The 25582-nt window shown below is 35.9% G+C and overlaps 1 protein-coding gene across 7 annotated transcripts; it reads right to left on the reverse strand.

Moving 5' to 3' along the window:
* Positions 1-776: 776 nt before the first annotated feature.
* On the reverse strand, positions 777-25389 carry LOC122295990 (exocyst complex component SEC3A). 7 transcript variants are annotated; one of them, XM_043105295.1, is made up of 26 exons: positions 24736-25387; positions 24259-24458; positions 22248-22318; positions 19972-20052; positions 19701-19768; positions 19484-19586; positions 19255-19400; positions 17873-17990; positions 17637-17741; positions 16600-16701; positions 16324-16461; positions 15325-15453; positions 15074-15154; positions 14905-14979; positions 10820-10993; positions 10582-10735; positions 10386-10450; positions 9621-9791; positions 9449-9528; positions 7386-7467; positions 3957-4054; positions 3722-3830; positions 3566-3634; positions 2939-3004; positions 2764-2853; positions 777-1143 (listed from the first exon to the last, which is right to left on the reverse strand). In XM_043105295.1, exons 2-26 carry the CDS (start codon positions 24431-24433, stop codon positions 1033-1035), a joined length of 2661 nt encoding a protein of 886 aa, XP_042961229.1. In that variant the 5' UTR covers positions 24434-24458; positions 24736-25387; the 3' UTR covers positions 777-1032. The 7 variants fall into 7 exon arrangements, with proteins under 7 accessions (XP_042961229.1, XP_042961233.1, XP_042961232.1 ...); XM_043105299.1 differs by lacking the exon at positions 24736-25387 and adding an exon at positions 22471-22534 and having other exon boundaries at positions 24259-24374; XM_043105298.1 differs by lacking the exon at positions 16324-16461 and having other exon boundaries at positions 24736-25388.
* Positions 25390-25582: the final 193 nt, after the last annotated feature.

Genomic DNA, 25582 nt, shown 5'->3' on the forward strand with positions numbered 1-25582 from the left:
AAAGGAATGTTAGGAGAATGATATGAGATGTGAAATATGTTAATAGTAGTGAAATAGTTTATGAAAGTAATAAAATGGTTTGAGTTATAATATTTTATAAGATTTTGAAAAATGAAAGAAAAAATTGAATAAAAATATATAAAATTAAAATATTGTTAGAATATAATTTTTTAATATTATGTTTGTTTTGAAATTTGAAAATATTGAATTATTTATCGTAATTTATTTAAAAGTTTAAGAAAGTTGTAATGATTAATTTGAAAAAATTATAATGATTAGTTTGAAAGTATTTTTGTTTAAATTATGTTTAGAAAGAAAATGAAGTTTGATGAGATGATGCAATATGGGATGAGATGAAAAACATTACCAAGCATTCCCTAAGTACCCTCGCAAAGAGTTCTATTTCAATGTAAACTCTTGAGTTCTTTGACTGACCTAAACCGTAAAAAGAGAGACTGGTGAGCAGAGTCTGCAACACAACCTCATGTTTCATCAATCATCCTATTAAATTTCATACACTGTCTTATTTCATCCCAACACATTGGATGAATAAACCTCACCATCATATTTAGATTATGATTGAATTCAAGTTATTTATGGAACAAAATCTCAAAAGGCCGGCTTAAGCTTAACTTGGCGGGTAGAAAAAGGCATTATTTACAGCTACAATAGTATAGCTGAGATTTGAGATGTTTGACATAAAGAATATCATGATTATTTGTGGAGAAAAGAACAGGGAAAGTCATTGCATTAAAAGTGCACAGAATCTGATCATAGGTAGGTAACTAACCCAGTTCTTTTAACGGTCAGGATATCAACAAAGCATGTACAGATATATGAACAATATATACCACCCGCTGTGATTATTATACATAACTTTTATTCAACCTATGCTGATATGAGAGAGACCTGAAATGCTTGTCCAATGAATCAAGTTATATGAAAAAAATGTACCAAAGAATGATTACAGCAGGCTAAAATAACTCTGTACTGAAAAAGAAACTATTCAAGATTCTACAATACGAACTCTCTCTACATGGAGGCCAGAAGTTCTCTCATTTCTACAACAGATGGAATGGTCTCCGTGGGGTAAATCTTTGCAACAAGTTGAGCAAAACTTTCATACTTAACTAGAAACTCCTTCTGGCAAAAAAATAAAACACTCGATTAGATGTTGTCATCAAGCAACGTGCTAATCACATTAATGGTATATCCAACATTAGTCAGTTACGAATCAAACTCAAAAAAGTAAATTAACTCCCAATGACAACATAATATTAATTAATTTCTCAACATCCATAAATAAATGAAGAGTAATCCACAATGGCTATAACTTATATATAGAGGAGCAAAGCTCCCTTGAACTCGGCTTTCTAAGTTTGGAATTCGGATAGTTGCACTTGGAAAGATTCTTACGTTGGTAAACCTAAGGAAGTGATGGGTTGTAGAATATTGTTGTATGTGCAAGAGAAATGGGAAATCCATCATCTTCTACTCTACTGTGGGGGCAGTTACCGCATTATGGAAAGCTGTTTTTAGCCTCAATGGCCTATGTTGGGTGATGCCTAGACAGGGGCAGAGCTGTTATAATGCTAGAAGGGGGAGGAGGTAATGGTTGGTGGCCATCACAGTGCGAGCATGTGAGAAATTATAACGATCTGTCATGCAGCATATAGGAATTGAATGTTAAAGTTACAGAAATAACACAAGGACCATCGAAGATCTCAAGGCTTTATTTTTTAATTGGGTGATGTATAACCCTGGCCATTTTTCTCTCTTGATTTAGTATTTCCTGGCCATACAACTAATACCATCAAGACAACAATGTTGCCCATTTATGACTGCAAGTAGGGCAGAAAATGAACAATACTACTCGACACGCTGCTCGTGATCAACTCCATCAAACTCTAGTTTAGCTCAATTCATTTATTAAATGAAGCTCAATTCATTTATTAAATGAGCTATTTGTGATCACAAATTATAATCAAATATTTTTTGATAAGTACAAATTATAATCAAATATTATCAATACAACTCCTACAAAGCTCGGCTCGGCTCGAATAAGCTCCAATAAACCCGAATAACTTTGTATTTATTGTTTTTTATAGTACTGTTTTTAATAAGCTCGAGCAGCTATTTCATTTACTTCAATCCTTGTGAATCTAAGTGTTAACATATGTATATAAAAACTTTACAGAGATATTATTGAAAAGTAAAAAAATTGTTTTCAAGATTGTTAGATAAAGTTAAAATACAATATAAATAATCTATTTTATCTAAATGAAATAGCTCGTGAATAATCTTGAAGTTGCTTGAATATTAAGCGAGCTCTTCATGAATATAAAATCCAACTCGATGAAAAGTTTGAGCTCAAGTCGTGTTTGAATAAAAATTAAACAAAATGGGGTTTGACCACTCAGTACTTGCTCAAACTCGGCATGTTTATACCCCTAACTGCAAGACTTGAGAGTCACTTCCTATATCTTTGATAGTAGGTTGAATCAATACTTAGCTTGAGGAAATTTCGTCCAGCACAAGGTTCCTTTCCCTTTCTTTTTCTGTTCTTCTACTGTCCCAGTATTTATGTTTTAAAGTTTGGTTCCTATATACTTTTAACGGCAATCAATCAGATTTCTACTCAATGCAGTAACAGAGCATTAGAGTTCAACAGATCTGTATAACGTTATGCCAATGACCATGCAAAACAGCCTTTTTCAAATACTAAGCCCTGAACATATTTTTAATAGAAAGGATCCAACTTACCTTGCACTTATCCCATAAAGAAGGCAAAAGTTCCTCTGAAGTTAAATTCTTCTGCAACTTTTTATACATTACACCAATGTTCTTGTCAACCTGTATCATGGAAGCAACGATATTATCTTTTGATAGTGCCAAGTCAAGTTTGAGAGGAAGGGATAATAAAGCAGTAGCCACTTACCCCAGAAACACTAGATTTTAGCATCTTCCGGAGGTCCATTTTTGATAACCCAAGCTGGAATGGAATCTAAAATTTGTGAAGGCATATGAAGTAAGCCATAAAGTTGAGCATATTAATAAATGCAGGGCACCTAAATCAATAAAATAAGAAACAGCTACCAAAAATTTATTTAATAGTTTTTCTGATAAGAAAACGGCTAAGGCTTCCACCAAACAGTTCATTAAAACACCCATATGTAAAAGACTAGAGCTACATTACCTTAGTGATAGAGCCATCCCTACTCACAAATTTACATCTTAACATGGAAAACAGTACCACGGACAGTTTTAAAATTCATTGAACAGAAGATCATGACAGAAATCCCAAATGGCATAAACTGACAATACCATTAGACTCCATGTCTAATTTAGGCACTGGAGATGAATCCTATGCATCTTAAGCAAACTATAAATCACTGGTCACACACACGTGTGGATTTTTTTAAAATTGAAGCGTAATTCCAAAGAGTGCATCTACATACAGTGATTACTTCTACAAAAGCAGCAGTGATGCATATTTTGAGACTGTCTGATAGAACCTGCTTAACAACCTATGAACGTAGGATAATACAATCACCAGCAGACTAACCTCTTCTGGCGCGAGTGTGTACATCAAATCCTCAATTCTTCGAGCAAACTGGAAGAGTCTTTCAAATTGCTGCAAAAGCCAGAATGATGATGTGCCAAATGTTGAGGAATGTAACAAAAGTTGAAAACCATGAGGCAATAAAGGTGGATTACTTACAGAGTAAATAATCACAGTGATATGACGTGTGCTAGCTTGTTCATAAGCTTCACTTGCCTGATGATAAAATTTGGCTAACGTAGGCACAATATTGGCTAGGTCATACAAACTGCATGCAAGTGCTTCTAATCAGCCAAGTCAACCGGATAGAGATTGAGAAGCAAAATTTTTTTACCTTGAAAAACACCATGAAGATCAATATTAACTATGGAAATTTTATTTTTAAAAAACAAACCTGTTCTGAAAAGCTGCATAATTCTCTAACAGAAACATATCAGCATATTTTGGATCTGTTTGTGAAATTTTCTCCAACGTAACAAACATTATGCTAACCTGTCAAAATTCTCCTATTGTTAGGAACATATATTAATACAGGACAGACTAATTCATAACCAGACCCCATCACAAGAAATCTGTTTTATATATATATAAAAAAATAACAAATATCATCCCCCATAATATGAAAACCAAAGGAACAAGCAAAAGATGTCATCAGCAAAAATTTTCACACGAGCAGGCCACTTTTTCAGGAATGCGGACCAGGAGCATCCCTAATCCCGATTTGATATATGATTCAGTGGTAAAGGTTTCACCAAGTGATACTTGTATGTAATAGTAATGAAATGGAGATACAGACCAAGGTATTTAATATTAAAGAAAAATGCCCCATTTGCACAGGTTTCTGTTTGGTTGACCAAGGGTGGAAAATAGGGTTCACCACTACCTCCCATCTTGAATAATCAGAAAGTCAGCAGAAAGTTGAGCAAAATTTATTTACTCTCAAGGAAGCCAACAGTTAAAACTTCTTTTTTTTTTTTTTAATAAGTAACCAACCAACTCTTTTTTTTTTTTTTTTTTTTTGTTGTTGTTGATAAGTAAGACCTCGTTTGTTTTCACAACTCTTCTCAACTTATCTCATCTAATCATTACAACTTCATCAAATTCCCATACAAAATAAAACAAACAATCCAACTTTTTCAAATCCCAAAACAAAAATCATAGTAAAAAATATATTCTAACAATATTTTATTTAACTTTCAACTTTTATTTCAACTCATCTTATCTCATCTGAGAAAACAAACAAGAGGTATTTATTAATGTCAACAAGCGTAGCCAAGTACACTGGATGTATACAAGAGAAAACCCTTGTGAAATGATCCTCGAATCCTTTGCAGGTAATCCCCACACACTGTTGTATCTCATTTACCTTGTCCAAAACCTAATCCGATGATGAATCAACTATATTATTAACCGGTGGGGGAGATATCAGGGGGACAACATCTTCTGCAGTCTCCTCTCCAAACTGTGGACCAGGCCCTAAAAACTCCCACTCGCAAGGCACCAATGACAGCCCCATCCCTTCCTCCACACCAGTTCCTAAAACTTTCATCTCCTCCACAGTGCTATTGATTGTGTCACCACCTTGGCCAAAGTTATGTGTCGACCCACAAGATGCCTAAAGTGGTACACCGGTTACCTCCCACATGGGTGGTGGAACCATGGTCACCATTTGAATTTTGGGGTTAGCAAAAACTTCCCCAAAACTAGGCAATACCACAGATTCCATCACAGGTGCCATCGTCAGCAATTTCCGAGTCACCATTGGTGACGGGCAGTTCGTTTCGGTCATCTCCACGCCAATACCCAATGTAGATGACCTGCTTCTCCTTTTGACCCTCCACACTCGCCTGGGTCTAGATATTGAAACTGGGCCAAACCCAACTTTTTTTTTCCTTTATCTAATTTTTTAGAATTCAACCCATCACTTAACACGCCAAGCTCGCCCTTATTGGGCCTTACAGCAGCACCATTACCACCTCTTAGCTCACTTAGCCCCTCCATTTTTGCTGATAACATAGCAACCACTGCCTTCAACTCAGCAAGCTGGTGTTGCATCTCTTTTAATGTATAGTGCATTCCATTGGGAAGACCCAAACCATCTGTAGAGGCAGCCTTCTGACTTGGAATGTTTCCATGGACAATCTGTAGAGGCTGCAAACCCCTTTCACTGCTTCCCCTTCTTGCCCTTATTAGCAAACTGATTCACCGAAGCAGGACCCGTATTCAGAGCTTCTGCCTATGACCGCCTCACCGCTATGGTTGCACTCGGGTCTTGTTGTTTCAGGCCCATATTGTTGTTCTCATGAGCAGATAAATTCCGTTTACTTTTCCCCAATGACCCATCTCCATGATTGCGAGAAAAAAGATCAGCGAATTTCCAGACCCAAATTTCTCCCAATCCATGCCTTCATATCCTTCTGGTATGACTAGAACCCCCCACCGACCTCCTACACCATATTCAGTTACAGATAAGAATCTACCGTGTATGTTGAAGCATCGTTCAGCCATAAAAGCTCTATTTCCTTCACGCATGTGTTTGATGAATTCCGATCATCTTTCTGCCTAAAACACAGCTTCCACTGTATACACCAGCCACCCTATACCGCTACATCCCATAACTAGAGACCTCCAAACCCTTCTACTCTTCTCCACAATTTTTATTGAGGACCATCATTTCTCTAGTGAAAATTCGAAAGTCTTAGATCCCACCCACAACAACACAAACTGACCCATAATGACGTGAACACTGAGTGAAATAGAGAACTATTTCTGGCAATCACCACCAGAAATATCCATTTGTGCACTCATTCCCAGTGCTCTACTCCCAACGACATTCAGCTCCCAATGACTATGAGAGAGCTTCGATTAAGAGACTGTAGATATACTCCAATGATGCAGGAAACACCAGATCTAAGCTTTTTCTCCACCAAATCTGTGCCGATGAAGCCAAATGGAAGGCTTTCTGATAAAATCCCTCTCACTGGCGGGAGGACGGTTGCCGGGGTGTCCTCAGAGGAGTTGCCGAAGCCCGTAGGCCTTGTCTGTGAAGGAAGCGTAAGCGCACACCAGATCTGCGTCAACAAAGCTAAATGGAAGGCTGTCGCCAGAGCTCATTGGTCTTGTCTGTGGCAGTGGCGGAGCCACAGGTTTGACAATGCCTAGCAAATCTCGTTTCTCTCTCTCTTTCTAGATCTATGCAGATGAAATGCTAAATTTAGTCTAACCAACACTTGATGAATTAATCAAATACCTACTATTGTATTTAGGTTGATTTAGCATTTAAATGAAATGATCTAATTAGAATGGGTTATGCACATGCAGTAAAAATTATATTTTCCAATTTATACTTCTTCCATTGCTGTTTGCCCTATCATTTCTTTTAATAGGTTTTATCACTGAAAAAACGGAGTAAAGATAATATAAGTACTCTTAGGCCAATATCATTTGGGTTTCCTATTGTAAAACACTCTCAGATGCATTCTATGATTCAATCACTAAACGGGTGAAACATCAATAGCATACACATCTCTGACTCAAGCTCTAATCTGGTTCTACAAGCACGCAAATATCTCCTTGCTGGATGGTCATATTAGACTATTTTGATGCACCATACTGCTAACTACCACAAGAAAAATGAATCTATCTAGGTTAATGCTGTGTTTCCATTCCAAAAATGAAAGAACCCACTCAACTGGACACATCTCTAACCCAACAACCTGCACTCCTGCATTTGAATTTTGAGATAAAACCATTACCTTGTCATGTGCAGTGTATTGCTCATGCAACAATAACACAAATACATCTTAGAGAAGGGAGCACTCACAAATTTTGTGTACGCTTGATCGACCAAATCCCGAGATTGTCCCTGGATGTACTGCTCCATTCGAGTTGCAAGAATTGCAAATCTATCCAAAAGAATGACGAAAACATATTTTGATGTAATGCCAAAAAAATAAAAAGTTCTGAACAACTATCAACTGAGAATTCAAGTTTACAACATAATTATAATGCAAATTTAATACCATTGTACTTCTCCAAATTTCCACAAATATAATTTAAAACGAGCTTTTGGACCACCACAAAACCCAGATAACCTCATCTAGAAAAGATTTTACACCAAAAAGGGAAAACTAATAATACAAGTTGGGACAATATAATCATCAAAACAAACAACAGAATGCGTACAAGTCTAAAGAGTTTTGGTCCAATTAATATTTTCATCATTGCTACTTGTAAATGGCACAAACCAACCTAGATTTGAGGCAAGTAAAAAATGAGCATTTTCACAAGCTTAAGAAATGAACAAGTTCTAGCATTTTACTCATCAGAAAAAAAGAAGTCAAGAAGTTGGTTCAAGATTTTTGGTCCAGGCAATTGAACAAAGCACTTCTCCCCACCATTTGAGTGGCTTTTATTGTTGTGTAGGGTCCACATTGTGCATTGACAAACAGATGCAAGTAAATTCAAAGAAGATTCATAAGCAGAAACTAACTTAACCTTTGGTTTTGATATTATTCAATGCAGAAGCATAAAAACATTCTTTTCTACCAGACCCTTGTAGCATTTCAAACTTATTTAGATAATTATGTGAATAATTAAAGGATGTAAATTGTTCAAACTAACCTTTGGTTTTAATTCATCGCACTTAGAATGTATTTAGGTGTTTTTATGTATACTTCCTGTGTACACGACCTATACCTATTTCATTCATATCAATAAAATTTATCTTACTTATCAAAAAAAAAAAATGTTTGCTAATATTTTTGGAACTAGCATGTGCAGCCTAATATATGCCCAGACAACAAATTAGTTAAGTAAAAATTATATAAAGAGCTTATCAACCTTATGAACTATATGTAATGCCACAAGTTGAGTATGAGATGTGGTGAATGAGATCCGCTTGAGAGATGTTCTTGTAGTTTATAATAATTCCAAGTGTCTCCAATCATAAGATTGACTAAACCTTTTGAAGTATCAGCTTAGATGTGACTTGGACTTTTCTTAGACCATTACAGATATCAGAGACAATCTACACCAGAAGCGTGGAACTTGAGCCCTATCACCTATACAACGGAATGGCCTAATGAAGACACCAATGATTTAAGGGGAGGAGATTGTAATACCCCAGGTTTAGTAAAAGGGGTGGTTAATGCAAACCCACATTGCTTGGTATTCTTGTAGTTTATACTGATTCCAATAAGCTCCAATTATAACTTTACTAGTCTTTTTGGAGTATATACCGAGATGCAGCTCAGGCCTGTTTTGGGTCATCACTACATATTTTTTATGCTTTAAAATCAAGTTGCAAAGCAAACTCCTCTTAGCTTATAAGTTAGAAACCTTATGTCATGTTAGCACAAGTGAACTATAAATTCAGATCCTCCACTCCCTAGTTCAAAATAAATGTTACTCCAAGTCTATGCCATACTTGCACAAGAATTTCTCCTCTCTTTTATGGTCTTCCAAATAATTAAAGGGGGTCAACATGAAACATCAACATTATCAACTATAGGTCATATGCAACTAGTTGAGCTCACCGAAGACAAAGTTAAACAAGCTAAACATTTTTTTTTTATTGGCACCAGGCATCTGAGAACAAAATCCCGACTAATCCCGGGGATGCACAAGCCCTTGGCAAGGAGTTTCCCGCAAGTGCACCTCAAGTAATCCAAGAAGAAATTCTCCCAGTACGACGGCCCATAAACATACACTACAGACATTACATACCTTGGACAGCTCACATGTAATTCAGGAAATTTTGAATCCACATTAAAAACAAAGGCTTCTAATTACTACTTCCCTTTTCTGTATCCAATGTCCATATTCTCAGTAAGTTGTCAATTTAAATCAGACAAGAGAAGCACAAGCCTTAGGTTTCTACTTTACCTTGGGATGTATGATAAGACACCCATCTGCCTCACATTGCGCTCATTTCTTTCAATTTGGTGACAAGCTTCATCTACAAACTGTAATACAATTCACAAGTTACGGTTTTATAGATCATGCTCTTCATAATGCATATGATCATGATTTCCCTCTGCTTATAGTTAAATCTTACACGGCCAAACTGCAAAGAAATTCTTGACTCTAGGTCACCAAGCAAGAGACGCACAAATCCTGCTGCATCAGCTTTCTGACCTGAGAGATAGCGCTCTGTAATTCCATGCATTGATATGCAGCGTAAGGGATCAATCTTGTATGCCCATTCAACCACAGCATAGAAGTCTTCCTGAAATTCATATAAATCGGCATCTGTTCATAAAACTAATTTAAGCACCTCCAAGTAGTGTCTAGCGCTAAAATACAATATCATGAGTTAGAATGTAGAAGGCAGTTGTGAAGAAGATGAAGGTCACTTAACAACCCATATCAATTCATAAAATTTAAATTAGAAAGAAATATAGGAAAATTTTATGCTTATGAACTTTTTTTTATAAGTAAAGATTATGCACTATTAAGGGGCACAAAAGAACATTCTTAGCTTCACTCTATATTATATTTGGGTGTTTTGTATCTAGCACATTTTGAAGAATATCAACTTGTCTGGCCATTATCACTTCAGCTGTCCCTTTATTGAGTTGACAACTTGGCTATCATATCCAAACAGAGAGCTGGGAGTAAGACTTAGACCATATAAACACCCTAGGCGTAGTCTTTCGAGTTCAGAAATAGATTCACTTATTGACCAAGAAAAGATACTTTCCATAAATTCATGTGACCATTTCTGATAGGATCAAAACATTGTCACATAACAAAAGCAACTACGAATTCCAGAGGCTTCTGGCTGCATGGACTTAAATTAGCAGTAGCTTGTGTACATTACTTGGATTCCATCAAGTAAATCCTGAAGAGAGTCATTTAGTGCTGCAAGCTCAGCTGAATTTTTACCTACATAAGATAAATAATTTCATTAATATCAGAGTCACAAAATTAAGAGCAGAAAAACTTCAGAGCATAGATTACAAACTCAAATAAGACAGATAGAAGGAGGGGCGGGCTCCAGGGGGCTGTGTGGATACCATTTTTACTGTCATTTTCATCAATATCCATAATCCCCAGATCATCATCATTGGCATCGCCGTTGTCATATGCAGGTTTGCTACCATTAACATGACCTCCAGGAGCAACAAGTGCAGGTACTTCAAAGCACATGAAGTGCGCAAAAAAGGAACTCTGCAGTTTGAGCCATAAAATAGAGTTTAGCACAAATAATTTAATTGAGATTTTAGGATGAATATATATAATGAGGAATCTAACCTCATCTACAAGAAGAGGAATAAAAATTGTCAGCATCTTAGCATAAGCATCAGAAACAGTAGAAGTGTCTGCAGCATTTGTGTTTTGACCAGAGCCTGTGGAAGCTTCAAGCCAAACGGTTGGATTTTTTGATGCTTTTGTACTAGCACGAAGTTCATTTGCAAACTCACGAGCCTGTAAATAATTAATAGAATTTTCAAACCAAATTTTAGAACTGAGACTGGAAATACCACAACCTAATACGAAACGCAAGATCTATATAAGAAGAACAGTGCATCCACCATTATTGTACACCTTAAAGCAAGTTTTCACACCAACTCTTTGGAGACTGCATTAATTAGAAAACACCGAGTACAAAGAATATTTTTTTAACACAAAATAGCACCATGTTTTGAAGACGAAATCTTCATTAAACTAACTAGAAAAGATGTACGAGACTAGTTGATCTACAATCTCTATGTTTCCCTCATTAGCAGAATATTTAAGATGGCAAATGGGCATAACAGATTTCTCTTTTCTCGTCGGTGGGAGAGGAGGGAAGTTGGGATTTCTGTTGTAAAAATTCAGCTTAAAAGAGAATGGCCTCCTTGCAAACAAAGTCACCGTTATTAAAGAAACCAAATAGAGACACCAATCATGGAATACTATTTCTGTGGTCATCCGAAAATCATATGAATATGTTACGGGGCATTTGGGAGTCAATTTACAAGATATCCCATAGACAAAGTGCAAACTTTGTGTACCTATAAAACAAAGGTGCCTATTGTGTGTAAACTCACTAAGCTTCTTTAAATTTAAAACATTTTTTTTATAAGGACTTTATTCATACTAACGGAAGAATAACATAGCCCAAGTACACAAAAAGTATGCACGAGGAAACACCTTGTCAAGAGGAAGAAATAGATAGAATTTAAATTCCAAACACATATGGACAGGCAGCATGGCACTCGGAAATGCAAGAGGAAACACCAATTCCCCCACATCCTTCCATATTTAGCATCTACAATCTGCCTCCACAATGCATTACTCTCTTTGTTGTACCTCCAAAGCCACTTCCCAAGGAGGGCTGTATTAAAAAGATTTAAATTCCGCACTCCCAATCCTCCACAAGACACCGGGGTACAAACCATATTCCAACTCACCAATCCTCCACAGGGAAAGCTTTATTAATAAGATTACATACCTTACTAGCTGGGATAAGGAACATATCCTAAGTTCTGATGGGGTATTAGAGCCTTTTAAATTAGATCATTGACGCAAGATATGGAGCTGCTTGGGGTGGTTGGTGCTCTAACGAAGTGAGGATGGTGTGGGTTTGTGGAAATTTATAAGGAGTGGGTAGTCTTATTTTGAGAGACATGTTCGTTTTGTAGTTGGAGATGGCAATCGTATCAGCTTCTAGCGGGATGTGTGGTGTGGAGATCATGCATTGGAAAGAATTTTTCCGACTCTTTATCATATTGTTGCTAATAGGGAGGCTTCAGTGGCGGATGTGTGGTTATTCTTTCATGGTGTTCATCAATGGAATGTTCTTTTTATTAGGGACTTTCATGATTAGGAATTATCTATTGTATCAGATTTTCTCAGCCTACTATACTCCTTGGGGACTCCTATGGCACAATGTGATCGCTTGAAGTGGAGGTCTAATAATCATAAGAAATTAACTGTAAAGGCATACTATAAACTCTTATCATCATAAGACCATCCTCCATTTCTTTGAAAGAACATTTGGAAGTCTTGTGTGCCTTCTAAAGTAGCCTTTTTTTTTTCGAACGCCGCTTTTAGGAAGATCTTGACCACAGATAACCTAAGGAAGAGGAGGTGAGTAGTGATGGATTAGTTTTTTTTTTTTTGAGAAAAGTAATAAAGTATATTAAAAAGAATAGGCAAAAAGCCACGTTCAGTACAAAGAATGTCCTACACTATGTAGGGTCAAAAGAACTAAGAAACTCATGTAAATTTTGGCCATTAAAACTAACAGCAGTGGCCCAAGTACAAAGAGTTCTAAAAAAGAAAACTTTCAGCTCCTCCATTGATCTCTCTTTATCCTCGAATGTCCGTTCATTGCGCTCTTGCCACACGCACCACATAATGCATATCGGGATCATCTTCCAAATTGCCTTAATCTGGTTGTTACCCCTCAAACCTGTCCAGCTAGCAAGAACCGCCACAACTGTTTCCGGCATAACCCAACCCAAGTCTAGTCTACAAAAAACCTCATTCCATAACCCTCTAGCTACCTCACAATGTAATAAAAGATGGTCAACAGATTCTCCCCCCTTCCTGCACATACAACACCAATCTGCGATGATCATCCTTCGTTTTCTCAAATTATCCGTTGTGAGAATCTTGCCCAGTGAAGCGGACCACACAAAGAAAGCCGCTTTGAGAGGCGCCTTGTGTTTCCAGAGCTTCTTCCATGGAAACTGAGAGGGTTGCCCTTATGTTAGGGCCTTGTAGAAAGCACGAACCGAGAATAATCCTTTACCCGATGGTATCCACCACAACAAATCCAGAAGCTGGTTACTTGGTTTAGTCGAATACAAGAGGCTGAAAAAGGCTTCAAAAGTGTCCATTTTCCAATCTTGAGCAGCCCTGCTAAAACTGATATTCCATTGGATTTGCTCCCCCATAACCACCATGACTTCCGCCACTGATTTCTCTTTGTCGCTTGCAACCAAGAATAATGTCGGAAATAAATTCTTAAACGCACAATTACCACACCAGGGCATAACCCACGCAACATCAACCCTTTGATGGATTAGTATTAGATGTGTAAAAAGAATGAAGAATCTGTGGATCACCTCCTCTTACACTGTGAGGTTACAAGGGAGCTGTGAGATGAAATTTTTCAAAGGGTTGATGTTGCGTGGGTTATGCCCTCGAGGGTGGTGGATTTGTTGGGTTGTTGGAGGAAGATGCAAGGATGTCATCAAGTGGCAGCAGTGTGGAAGATGATCCCGTTGTGTATCATGTGGTGTATTTGGTTGGAAAGAAATGCGCGCTGCTTTGAAGACAAGGAACGCTCTATGGCAGAGCTGAATAACTTTTTCCTACACACTTTACTACTTTGGTTTTCCGCTATTATACTAAACGAGGACAATGTTCATGATTTCTTGTCTTTAATTCATTGCTCATAGAACGTACTTATGTGTCTTATGTATACTTCCTATGTACACGGGCTATTATTTTCTGATCAATAATATTTTTCTCTTACTCAAAAAAAAAAACTATTGTGGTTGGCCTCTAAGAAAGCATGGATTAGAAACAAATATATATGTTAGATAAGCCTCTTCCAGTCAAGCAAAGATAGGATATATGCAGCCAAGCAAGTAAAATTGTTCCAAAATCCAAGGAAAGCTAAAAGGGAGCTTTAAAGCTAAAGCAGCAAAGTTTTTTTTTTTTTTTTTTTAATCGTTGAACAAAATATTATTGATGAAATTGATAAGCATAGCCCAAATACAAGGGAGATATACAAGAGCAACACCTATGCATTAGTGACAAGTGATACAAGGAAGTCATGGATATTGAAGCCATCAAAATCTATTACAATCAACCAATGGAATAAAGCATAATTAAAAGATGAAACTGCTCACTCTGAGCAAGGCAGATAGCAGAACCCAAAGAACTGCATTTGATTTGAATTAGTTATAATGAATGATGCAAAGTTAAACCAGTTGAAATTGATACACTCCATCGTATGACTGCATTTGATTTGAATTGGTTATAATGAATGATGCAAAGTTAAACCAGTTGAAATTGATACACTCCATCGTATGACCAAGAAGATAATGATCACAAATTTAGTATAAAGGAATGCAGTTAGTATTATCCATTTGACTAGCATGTATATGGAGAAACCAAGCCTTCCCATCATAAATCATGAAGACAACCAGAAATCATGGCATCAAAGTCCTCACTTGGTCGAGGGGGAAAAGGGGGGAAAAAAATAATATACATCTTTACATGAAAAAAAATAAAATAAAGATAAACTTGCACAACCTTAACAGCATATGAATATGTTGATAATGTACAAAAACAAAAGTAAAATCAAGATGTTGCTAAAGAAGATTTGAATTGCTGACCTCCCGACGAAGAAGCAAGTTAAGGGAGATACAATAAGCTTTTCTCAGTGGACCCAAGCAATTCTTATCAAGACTCTGCTACAGGTAAAACAGTAAGAAATTGAAAAGAAGACACATGCACAAACACAATCTAGCTTTTACATTTACTGCCGTTTGTCTCACTATTAACCTTTAGATGTTGAAGAAGGCGGGCATATGTCCTGCATTTGTACCGCAAGTCTGCATGATCGGGCCTCTTCAACTGTCCTCGCTGTTCAATAAAAGCAGACAAGCAATATTTAGAATTGCATCTCGCATAAAAAAGATCAGTGTACATGGGCTTTGCCTACTTCATTCGTATCAATAAAATTTTCATTTTACTTATTTAAAAAAAAAAGAAAAAAAAACAACAACAACAACACAAAGATGGGGAAAATTTACCTGAGAAAAGAATGTTTTGTCACTTATCATGAAATCCACCAAGTTGGCAAAGTAGTTTCTCAAGAACTCAGAAGCTCTCCTGACAAATGTACTTTTTAACTTTTCAAGTTCTGCCCGCTTCTCCTTGACCTACAAGTTTTTCAGCTACTATGATTAAAATGAGACGGTTTTGAAGAATATATTCTTATTCAGAAATGCTTTATAATCTAGATCCATTGTACCAGAGAAAATCTTAACCAATCATCGTTCAAGCTCACTAGTACTCATTAATCAGTGAGTTTCAATGAATAACATACTGAGTCAAAGTTCTACATTCAGGTTCAACTGGTATATAGTCAGTTTGGCAGCTAGCAGCTATGATAAATATGGAGCAAGATGCTGACAGTTGATGTTGGAATCAAGATGAGAGAGGAGCACTTGTAAAACACCGAAACATTCGAAAAAATATAGGGTGATGTTAAAAGACTCAAGTTCCATGGTCCTAAGATTATCTGCATTAATAGAGTTGGCACTTCAAATTTTCTGTAGCTCTACTCCATTGTTACAGTTTCCCATTCCCTGTCCCAATTCAACTTATGCACCCCCCATGCAGGAGTGAACCCAAGGTCTCCCCTTCCTGTCCTTGTTTTGCAGAAGGAGATGCCATTTGGCCAAAAGACCATCAGCAGCTAAAGTTAGTCTCTTAATTCTGGTTTATATCAAATCATGATGTATCAGATCTTTTCTCTTTTTTCGATAGGTAAGCAATCATTTTTATTAATAAAGGCAAAGCATAGCCGAAGTACTTGATCTATCAGATCTTAACACAACATTAGTTCATTCTGTAGCTTATGAAAAGATAGAGGTCATGAAGCACCACGTCACTTTTTAACAAGTGCGCATTGGAATAAGCATAATTATAGAACAACGCAAAGTCCTGTATTATCTGGATGATAGTTTGCTAGGCCACCTAATTGTTTAAATAAAATAGACAAAAACAAAGAGAAAGACAGTGCATACAGCTCGCATTTTCGCATAGTTAGGATCAAAATTTGGAGTTTCAAGGCCACGCAAAGCACCAGTTAACCACTCACATGCTTCTATATTTTGAAGCATGCGAGCCTCATCAAATGAACCTCCTGTCAAACTTGCTGCATACTGCAATCAAGGAAATTTCATTTGAGAGCAAAAAAGCCTGAAAAAGTTAACCAAAATATTTTCATAATCTGAATTTGTATATATATATATAAGTACAACTAGTAATTTTATTTTCACAATGAAATGATAGAGAAATACCTCCGAAGGGATATGCAATCGCTCAAGAAGCTTATCAAGTTCCACAAGGAGAGTTTTATTATTCACAGATTGCATCTCCAACTTGTTATTGCGGGTCTCTATCTGTGTATGAGTAAGAAGGTTACATAAGAGAGGTCAAGGCTACAATTTAACAATATGTTGTTTCCCAAATGAAGAGTAAACACAAAAAATATTGACGCAAAAACAGAATTTGGTACAAAAAACTAGCAATGTTAGTTGTTTTTTCTTTTCTTTTTCTTTTTGCATAAAGAGCAGGGAGGGGCAGCCAATGTAGTTTCCCCCTCTAGGCGTGACCATAAGGGCCCCCAATAGCTACGGCATGTTCGGTTTGAGCCATAGCTACTGATCCCGAAGGAAGCAACCCGTCACCACATCCCCACCAAGGTGCCAGCATGCAAAGAACTCCAATACTTTGGTTTAGAAGTTTTCTTAAGACAAGCCATTTTGAACCTATAACCTCGGACAAGGAAGGGAAGAACAACTAGGCTACCACCACCTTTGTGGTAACTAGCAATGTTAGTTACATGGCATATGGCACAATTACTCCTTAGACAAAACCCTAATCCAAAAATAGCAGCAACACGAGTCAATCTCCAGCAGAATTTACCAATAAAGCTTCTTTTAAAAAAAAAAACAAAGTACTTCAAGTTACCACCATCAAAAAGTTTGTTTAAACTATACCTGAAATGTGAAAATAAACATCAAAACTATCACATGTACTGACAAGCTAGGTAAACAAATAGTCGCCAGCCAGGATTACAAGAAGAGAAACTCACAAGAAATTCCCAGGTGTTTCATTAGTATATGCCCTATGTACATGGGTAATGCCTATCTTTATCATCAATAAATTTCTGTTTATCGATAAAAAATAATCCTGTGCGACATCACATCCCATAAAAAAAACAAAAACAAAAGAAATATTACATGTACTGAAAAGTTTGGTAATAAATAGAGGGCTGACAAGAACTAAAAGAGAAAAATCACATGAAAACAGTAGTATGAAGAAGTCCCCCTACCGACTCAATGTCCTCTCTCATGTGTCTAAGTTTAACATTAAATATGCCTAGCCATTCGTCCATGTCGTCAACACAGTTAGTTGCTGCCTCAAGCCCTTGCAACACCTGCGTGCAGGACCCACAAATCAACAAATAAATCACCACTGTAGCTACCATCTTAAAGGACTTTTATAAGCGATAATCATAAACAGTAAAACCATTCACCAAGTACTCTGAAAATGAAGAACCAAAATTACCTCATCTATCAAAGGTTCACTTTCCAAAATGGCATGCACATTTGCTGCTTCCAAAGCCAGAAGCTCCCGCTTCAACCGTTCAGAAAATGCCTCTGCCTCACCAATACCCATGACATAACTGCAAAGTCATACCATTTTGGAACACTCTAGTTATATTGAGATAGTTTCAACATAAAAAAAATAAAATAAATAAATAAAAAGTAGTGGGTGTTTTCTTTAGGTCCATTAGTTATTGAAGGACAAAAGCTGCATGAAATCGTTGCTTCCAGAACACTGCTGATCAACCCATTGCCAAAAAAATAGAAGACAAATCTGTACAAAACCCTAATGGACATGATGCTTGACAAAAATAAATCATTGCAATATTGAGAGCCCGTTTGACAACACAACTGTTTTTAAGTATTCTCATATATTTTCAGATATTTCCTTCCCAAACATCACTTAAACACAACAGTTTTCAATTTCAAATCTTCAACTTTTTCATCTAATCATTACCTAATCATTACAACTTTTCCAAACTCCCAAACAAAAAACAAAAAACAATATTACTTTTTCAAATTTCAAAACAAAAATTATATTCAAATAATTTTTAACTTTATAAACACCAGCGAAAAGTTATAGTCATGTGCACTATATAGCAGACAATATACTGACATGAAGACACCACAATATTAAAAAGACACCGAAATGAACATGCAAGGAAAAAAAAAAAAAAATGAACATGCATGAGCAGAGATATGATACCATAATGCAGAAGGGCTATGAGTTTCTGGGGCCAACCCCAGGACCGAAACTAGTACATGAGCTATTCAAAACAACAACAACAACAACAAAAAAAAAAAAAAAAAAGAAAAAGAAAAAAAGAATGAGCAATCAAACTCTATGCAGACCCATAATTAAAAATTTTCAAACTGATACTCTATTGCAGAACGGCTATGAATTTCTGGGGCCAACCCCAAGAAACTAGTACAGTTATTCAAAACAACAACTAAAAAAAGAAAAGAAAAGAATGAGAGATCAAACTGTATGCAGTCTTCCTCCTGGTTCATTACAGTTGGTATCAATGCAGACCAATAATTCAAATATTTCAAACTCATTCCATAGATTTGTTTCAGAAAATCATTAAGAACCTCAAAGCATATAGTCTGAACAGTTGAATTCAAAGTATCCTCTCCACCTTTAACCTACAGTTTTTGCTTGAATTTGCATTTCATACAGCTAAAGAAATTTATAATCTTGTATTGTCATTATATAACTCAACTTGACCAGATACAACACACTGTCATTATCAAGTATCACCATATATACATTTCAATTTAACCAAACAACAATAGAAGATATGAATAGTTCCACCTCAGACTAATGAAACTAAGCAAACATACGTGTCCAAAAGAGCTTCCATATCCTCCTCCTCAGCCTGGGATACAAGTTCTTTTTCAACAGTCACTTTCAACTCAGTTTCAGTCACAGTTGCTGCAACTGGCCCATCTTCAAGGTTTTTTTGAGTGCTAACTGAGGGTGTGTTTTCCTATTTAGCAGGAAATGAAATGAATAGAAGCCATCGCTAAAATTGACGAATAAATCAGACAGGTAGAAGAGTGTCATATGCACCTTTGCCCATAGAGCCATCTCCACAACGTCTATACCAACAACTTTGGGAAGCCGACCCAGTACATCTTTGCAGATATTTAAGATACAAAGTAAAAGGCGGTTCCTAAAAAAATAATAATTAAAAATGCATGCAAAGAATCAATAACTAAATTTTTTTCCCACAACAAATGATAAAAAGAAGGATATTTTTAAGAGTATATTGCCCCCATCAAATTACCTGTCATCAATATTGCGCATGGTCCACTGAGGTGGAGCAACACTCTGGCTCCTGAGGTTATCAAAACCCTATAACAAGGAAAAAGTGTCTATGTATATTGTTGGCATACACAAATAAAAGAAAAACCAATCTTTAGAAATTTGAATGAAAACTTTGCTTTTCATTTTGCTCAAGTGCTAGATGCATGGTTATTGACACAAGTTGCCACCATGAGAAATTTAGCTAATTGGAATTCACATGTATTGTGTAATGTAGAAAGGTTCGTCAATACCAATGTAAACGTGCATCCACTAGGATCATTTGCTATAACCTCCACCTTTGATAGATGCTTTAACTTGTACAATTTCGCAGGCTGCAAATGCAGAAAATATCCCAGAGAAAGTTAAATCTAAAGAAGACTACCACACAAAAAGTACAATTTTACAGCAAATCAAGAAAAAGAATGTAACTCGATTTTTATCACTACAATAAATCATAGTTTTTGTGACGGATGAAACTATCACAAAAAAAAAAAAAAAAAAACCATCACAATTTTTTTGTTGCAGTTTATGACCCAACATTCAATTGAAGGTTTGAAAATGATCAACTTTTGGTGATAGTTGATTTCCGTCACCAAAAGTACATTCGAACGTACCAACAAATGTTCGTATGTTACTAAACTTCAAACGTATAAATCTACATTCGAACATAACCACTAAACGTTCAAACATAAATATAGTATGACGTTTGAACGCGAACATTATAATCTTTTTATAAGAATTTGATAATATTGCAATATCATTAATTTTAATGTTTAAACTTATTGTTTATATTCTTTAAGGTGGAATAAAGCATACTTTCATGTTTGAACATACAAATGTTAAACCACCAATAACAAACTTTAATTCAATAATAGGAAACATGACCAATTTTTTTTTTTTTTATAATTAATAAAATTGTATACAAGCATAAAAATATACAAAATGTGCAGTAATCATCAAAATAAGAAAAAATAAATAAACATGATGATTGCTTAAACATTAAAGCCAAATAAATACAAAATAATAAAATTTATTTTTTAACTAGGTGGATGAGACATTTTTTGTTTATCAATTTCATTCCACATCTATTATCATAGAAAAATCTGAGCTCCCTTAATCAAAACCCGACCTCAATGAAATGCTTAAAAAATTGATTGAAATTCACATTCTTCTCATGTGACTTAATATAACGAAGACTGATGAACAGATGAACATTGATTATAGCTTCAACCCCAAAACATCAACATCAGCAAATATAACCCCAACTAAAGTGCTCAAACTTAACAAAGTATAGCCCCAACTTGTACAATCTGGGGTAAGATTCATATGGAGTGACGATTGAATGATCTGGAAAAATATGTTTGAACATAAAACTAATATTTGAACCCAACTAATTAAAATGCTCAAACTTAACAAAGTAGATGATCATTGTATTTTAGGATGGTTTAAACAAATTAACACAAAGGAATAGCAACATTCAAATATTTTGGAGTGACATTTAAACGTTCTAGGGTGACGTTCGAACAATTTGGGGTGACGTTTGAACCATCCAGAATGACATTCGAACTACATTGGGTAGTGTTCAAACGATCTGGGTTGATGTTCAAATTATTTTGGGTAACGTTTGAACTATCTTGGGTAACATTCAAACGATCTGGGTTGACGTTCAATCCATTTAGGGTGACATTTGAACTATCTTGGGTAACGTCCGAATGATCTAGGTAGCATTCAAATAATATGAGATGACGATCGAACTATCTTTGGTAACGTTCGAACTTCTTGGGTAACGTTCAAACGATATGGGCAACATTTGAACAATCTAGGAGACGTTTGAACTATCTTGGGTAATGTTTGAACTATCTCGAATGACGTTCTAATTATCTTGTGTAATGTTCGAATAATATGGGTTGATGTTCAAACAATTTGGGGTGACATTTGAACTATCTTGGGTGACGTTCAAACTATATGGGTTTATGATCTTGTTCGCACGATTAATGGTATATGTTCCAAATTATTTAACTATAAAACGACAGCGTATTATAGACGTTCGAATGTAATTTTTATACGTTCGAACGTTGTTCAAATAATATTCTGACTTTAGTGATGATTTAACGGTCACTAAATAATATCTTCTATGACATTTTAGTGACCATCACAAATTCTAAACCGACACAAAAACTCAAATATGTTGTAGTATATCATTCTACGGACCAACACATTGTTGGTGCTTCTATATCCTCTCTTTTGATATCTTATTTGAGTGCATAGGAAGTCAAATTGCTTTTTAACAGTTTATTCTATTTTTACAAAATGCATGATTTTTTTGAATCACGCAAGCCTAGATATCAGAGCCAGGATCATAGCAACAAACTAGCCGATGGGTAGAGTAGGCAATGATCACATGTATATTGGGCTTTGTTAGGGTCTGTTCTCTTATTACTTGGTCTCTATTTATTTTGGAATCATAAAATTAAGAACATTTTTCGGAACTTCAAAAGGAATAAATTAAAATAATATCGACAATTACCTCAAGAACTCCTCCATTGGAATATTTTAAGACTCGCAGAAAGGCTTTTGTCCGCTGACCTTTCAATTTTGCTGCACATGCCGCACACTCATTATGTGCCGTTTTTAAGTTTGAGAACATGAAAAGTACTTTTAACAACTTAAAAACTCTTTTAAAAAAATTAGTATGTTTAGTAAATTTATAAAAAGCACTTTTAAGTACCCTGATAAAGCTGAAAGCTCACTTTTTTGAAGAACCCCAAACTAGCTTTTATTGAAAAACACCACCAAAGATATTTATGCAATACCCTAAAAACAACCATAAAAACTTTAGAAGTACTTCAGACATATGTTTACCAAACCAAAAACAACTTTTCAATAGTAGAACTTTTTTAAAAAGCTCAACGATTAAAAGCTCTATTCTCCACAGCAATCCAGGCACTAAAAATGCTACACAAATTAAACACAAAAACCCATTCTTAAAAATCAATTTAACTCTTGATAAATTAATACCACTATATCCTGCATGTGAGCAGGTAAAACTTTCCATTTCCTTGTCATCAACATGTAATTCAAAGCACAACCAAATCTTACAAAATCTAATGAGTGCTTCAAACAATAAGAACAGGCATGATAGAAAGGCCGAATCACACCTATTTACACAACCATGATGAACTTTTATCATATATTGAAAATTTTCAAATTCTTAATTTATTTTTTTAGAATGTATTTAGGTGTTCTTTTGTATACTCCTTGTGTACACGGGCTATGCCTATTTCATTCAAATGAATAAAATTTACTTCTTACTTATAAAATAAAAATAAAAATAAAGTTTATTTTTTTACAACAAATTCTTAATTTATTTAACTTTTTGTTCATACCATTTACCAGTGCCTTAAAGTGCTTCAGAGGTACTTAAAGTAACATTTTTGTTTTTTTTGTTTTTCCTATCAAAAAAAAAAAAAACTTATGCCTCTTTTTTTTATTATTATTGGCACCTGATGCCTGGAAACAGCATCCCGACTAATCTCGAGGGTACACAACACTTCGACAAGAAGTTTTCCACAAGTACACATTTGGTAATTCAAGGGAAAAATCCCCCAATCCAATAGCCCCTAGAAATTGTTTGCACCCAGTGGGATTCGAACCTTAGACCTATAGGGCACATACCTCCAAGCCCAAGGCCTTTACCACTCGAGCCAACCCCAAGGGATTTCTATAAACTTACTCTAAGTGCTTCAGAGGTACTTATGGTAATATTTGATTGATTCTATAAACTTATAATTCCTAATCATAACAAATACACAGCCATAAATAGCCTTACTAAAAATCAGCACAGAGATATACGTTCACATTGACCACCACATATATTTATTTTTTGATAAGTAATAAATAATTTTATTGAAATAAAGATGGGCATAGCCCGGGTACACTGGAAGTATACACATGCATACACCTAATTAAGAGCTAGAAGAAGTTGATTCTCGAACAGTCTCTCATTTCTTTCACTCCAAATACACCAAAAAATACATATTGGAGCCATCTCTCATTGACCACCACATTTATAACCGGTTCCATTGCCAAATGTGTTGAAATGTCCCATAATTTTGAACCTATTCAAGCCAAGTGCTGCAATAACATTTTAACCGTCTATTGGTCGAGGTGACCAACTTAAGTTGAACGAATCCAAACCGCAAAGAACTGAATGTAACAATGATAACTTCTCTTTTTTGTGAAAATATACCAAACGTAAGAAACATAATTTTTTTTTTGAAAAAACTATACTATTAGGAGATGAATAAGTAATTGATCACCACTTATGGTTCGATTCTATGCGGCACTAACTTAAGTTAACAATGGACCTCATTTCTCGCTTTCAAAATTAGACATAGCCAAAACGAATTGAATTTTGTTCAAATGGACCAAAACGTACATCGTAAGTGGAAGAAAAGTGGCAAATGTAGACAACCAAAAAGGTGAAAAAATGCACGAAATTGGAAATAAAAAGTACAAAGGGAAATAGAAACACTAACTGGAGAGAGCAAGAACCCTAGGTTTGGCCATCTGACGGCCTAGCTTGCCGGCTTTGCCCCAAATCCCTCGGCTCTTGGCCACACGGATCGACATCACGATCTTCTGCTTAGTGCCCTCGATTGCAGCCTCGCAAGCTCGCCTTAGCTCCTCATCGTCTGCGCTTGATTTCGCCATTTCTCAATCTCAAGTTCAACGTTTCCTGCAGCTTAAAAATTCAGGAGAGAAAGAAGTACAAGGAGGGAGAAATACAGCAAGAAAATATGAAGATTGTGCATGTGCGCAAAAAGCGTCATGCTTTGAATTTTGGTTTCTGGACCACTTATTGGGTCCCTGGAATGGAACCTGGTCGTCAAGTGTGACCCGGTATTCTCGCTAAATTACAACTACCAAGATAGGTGTCACGGCATTATTTTCTTTTGAAAAAAAAATAGATAAAGAAATTGGCAAACAGAAGGAAGGGAGGATAGTTCACAGACGCGTAGGAGGTTGTTCTTCTTCTTCAACCGCACTGCAGAACTAGGGCATAGCATTTCCAGTCGGCAAAATAAAGGATCTTCCGAATAGAATTTTTTGACAAAAAAAAGTGGCAGAGTTGTGTGAAGACGAAAGGGCCAGCAAATTGTATTTTTCGAGCAATGGCCTCTTCCTCTGCAACCCTTTCCTTATGCTCCTCGCTCCCATCCCACAACAGAATTTCTACAAAGCTAAACCCTTCCCAGACGTTCTCTTTCTCTAACAATTCCAATCTCAGGTTTCTCTCCCCCTCTTCCCTCAACCTCTCTCTCTTCTTCTTCTTCTTCGCATACATTTCCACTTCTCCCCTAGTCCTCAGAATCTGAGGCAGCCGTGCTTGAGTCTGAATCTTGTTCACCGGAGGCCGAAGCGGCAGAATTCGTCCAAACCTCCCCTGTTCAAGTCCCTAAGCGAGAGGAAGTGTTCGATGTGGTTATGGTGAGTACATGCAAAAGCAAGCCACAACTTGTTTGCATACTTCGAGCGCTCCTGAGGTGATGCATAAATTTTAATGGTTTTCGGCTGATATTTATAGTTTTCGGAGGTAATTCTGTGGTTATCGAGCTGGTGGAGAAAGAAAAAGAGGAATTTTGAATTAGGGTGAAATTGTAAGTTCATACCAAGTGACCATGAGGTCGTGGGGGTGTGCAAAATAAAGGGATTTCATTTTCAAAATTCATCATTTTCACATATCATATTTTTTTTTTCTTTTATTAAATTTGTAATATATGAATGATAAATAGAAAATTTTAATGAATTTAATAAAAATAAAATAAAATAAAAATTTTAAAAATAAATTAAAATAAGTGT

Source organism: Carya illinoinensis, chromosome 15 (assembly GCF_018687715.1).
Source record: "Carya illinoinensis cultivar Pawnee chromosome 15, C.illinoinensisPawnee_v1, whole genome shotgun sequence".
NCBI lineage: Eukaryota > Viridiplantae > Streptophyta > Magnoliopsida > Fagales > Juglandaceae > Carya > Carya illinoinensis.

Excerpts from the sequence above, each read along its gene's own strand:
- LOC122295990 (XM_043105295.1), bottom strand. The coding sequence starts at position 24,433 with ATGGCGAAATCAAGCGCAGACGATGAGGAGCTAAGGCGAGCTTGCGAG. Across the intron at positions 19,769-19,971 it reads GTGGATGCACGTTTACATTG|GGTTTTGATAACCTCAGGAG; the intron begins GTATTGACGAAC and ends TCCTTGTTATAG. Across the intron at positions 1,144-2,763 it reads CTTTATGGGATAAGTGCAAG|AAGGAGTTTCTAGTTAAGTA; the intron begins GTAAGTTGGATC and ends TTTTTTTGCCAG.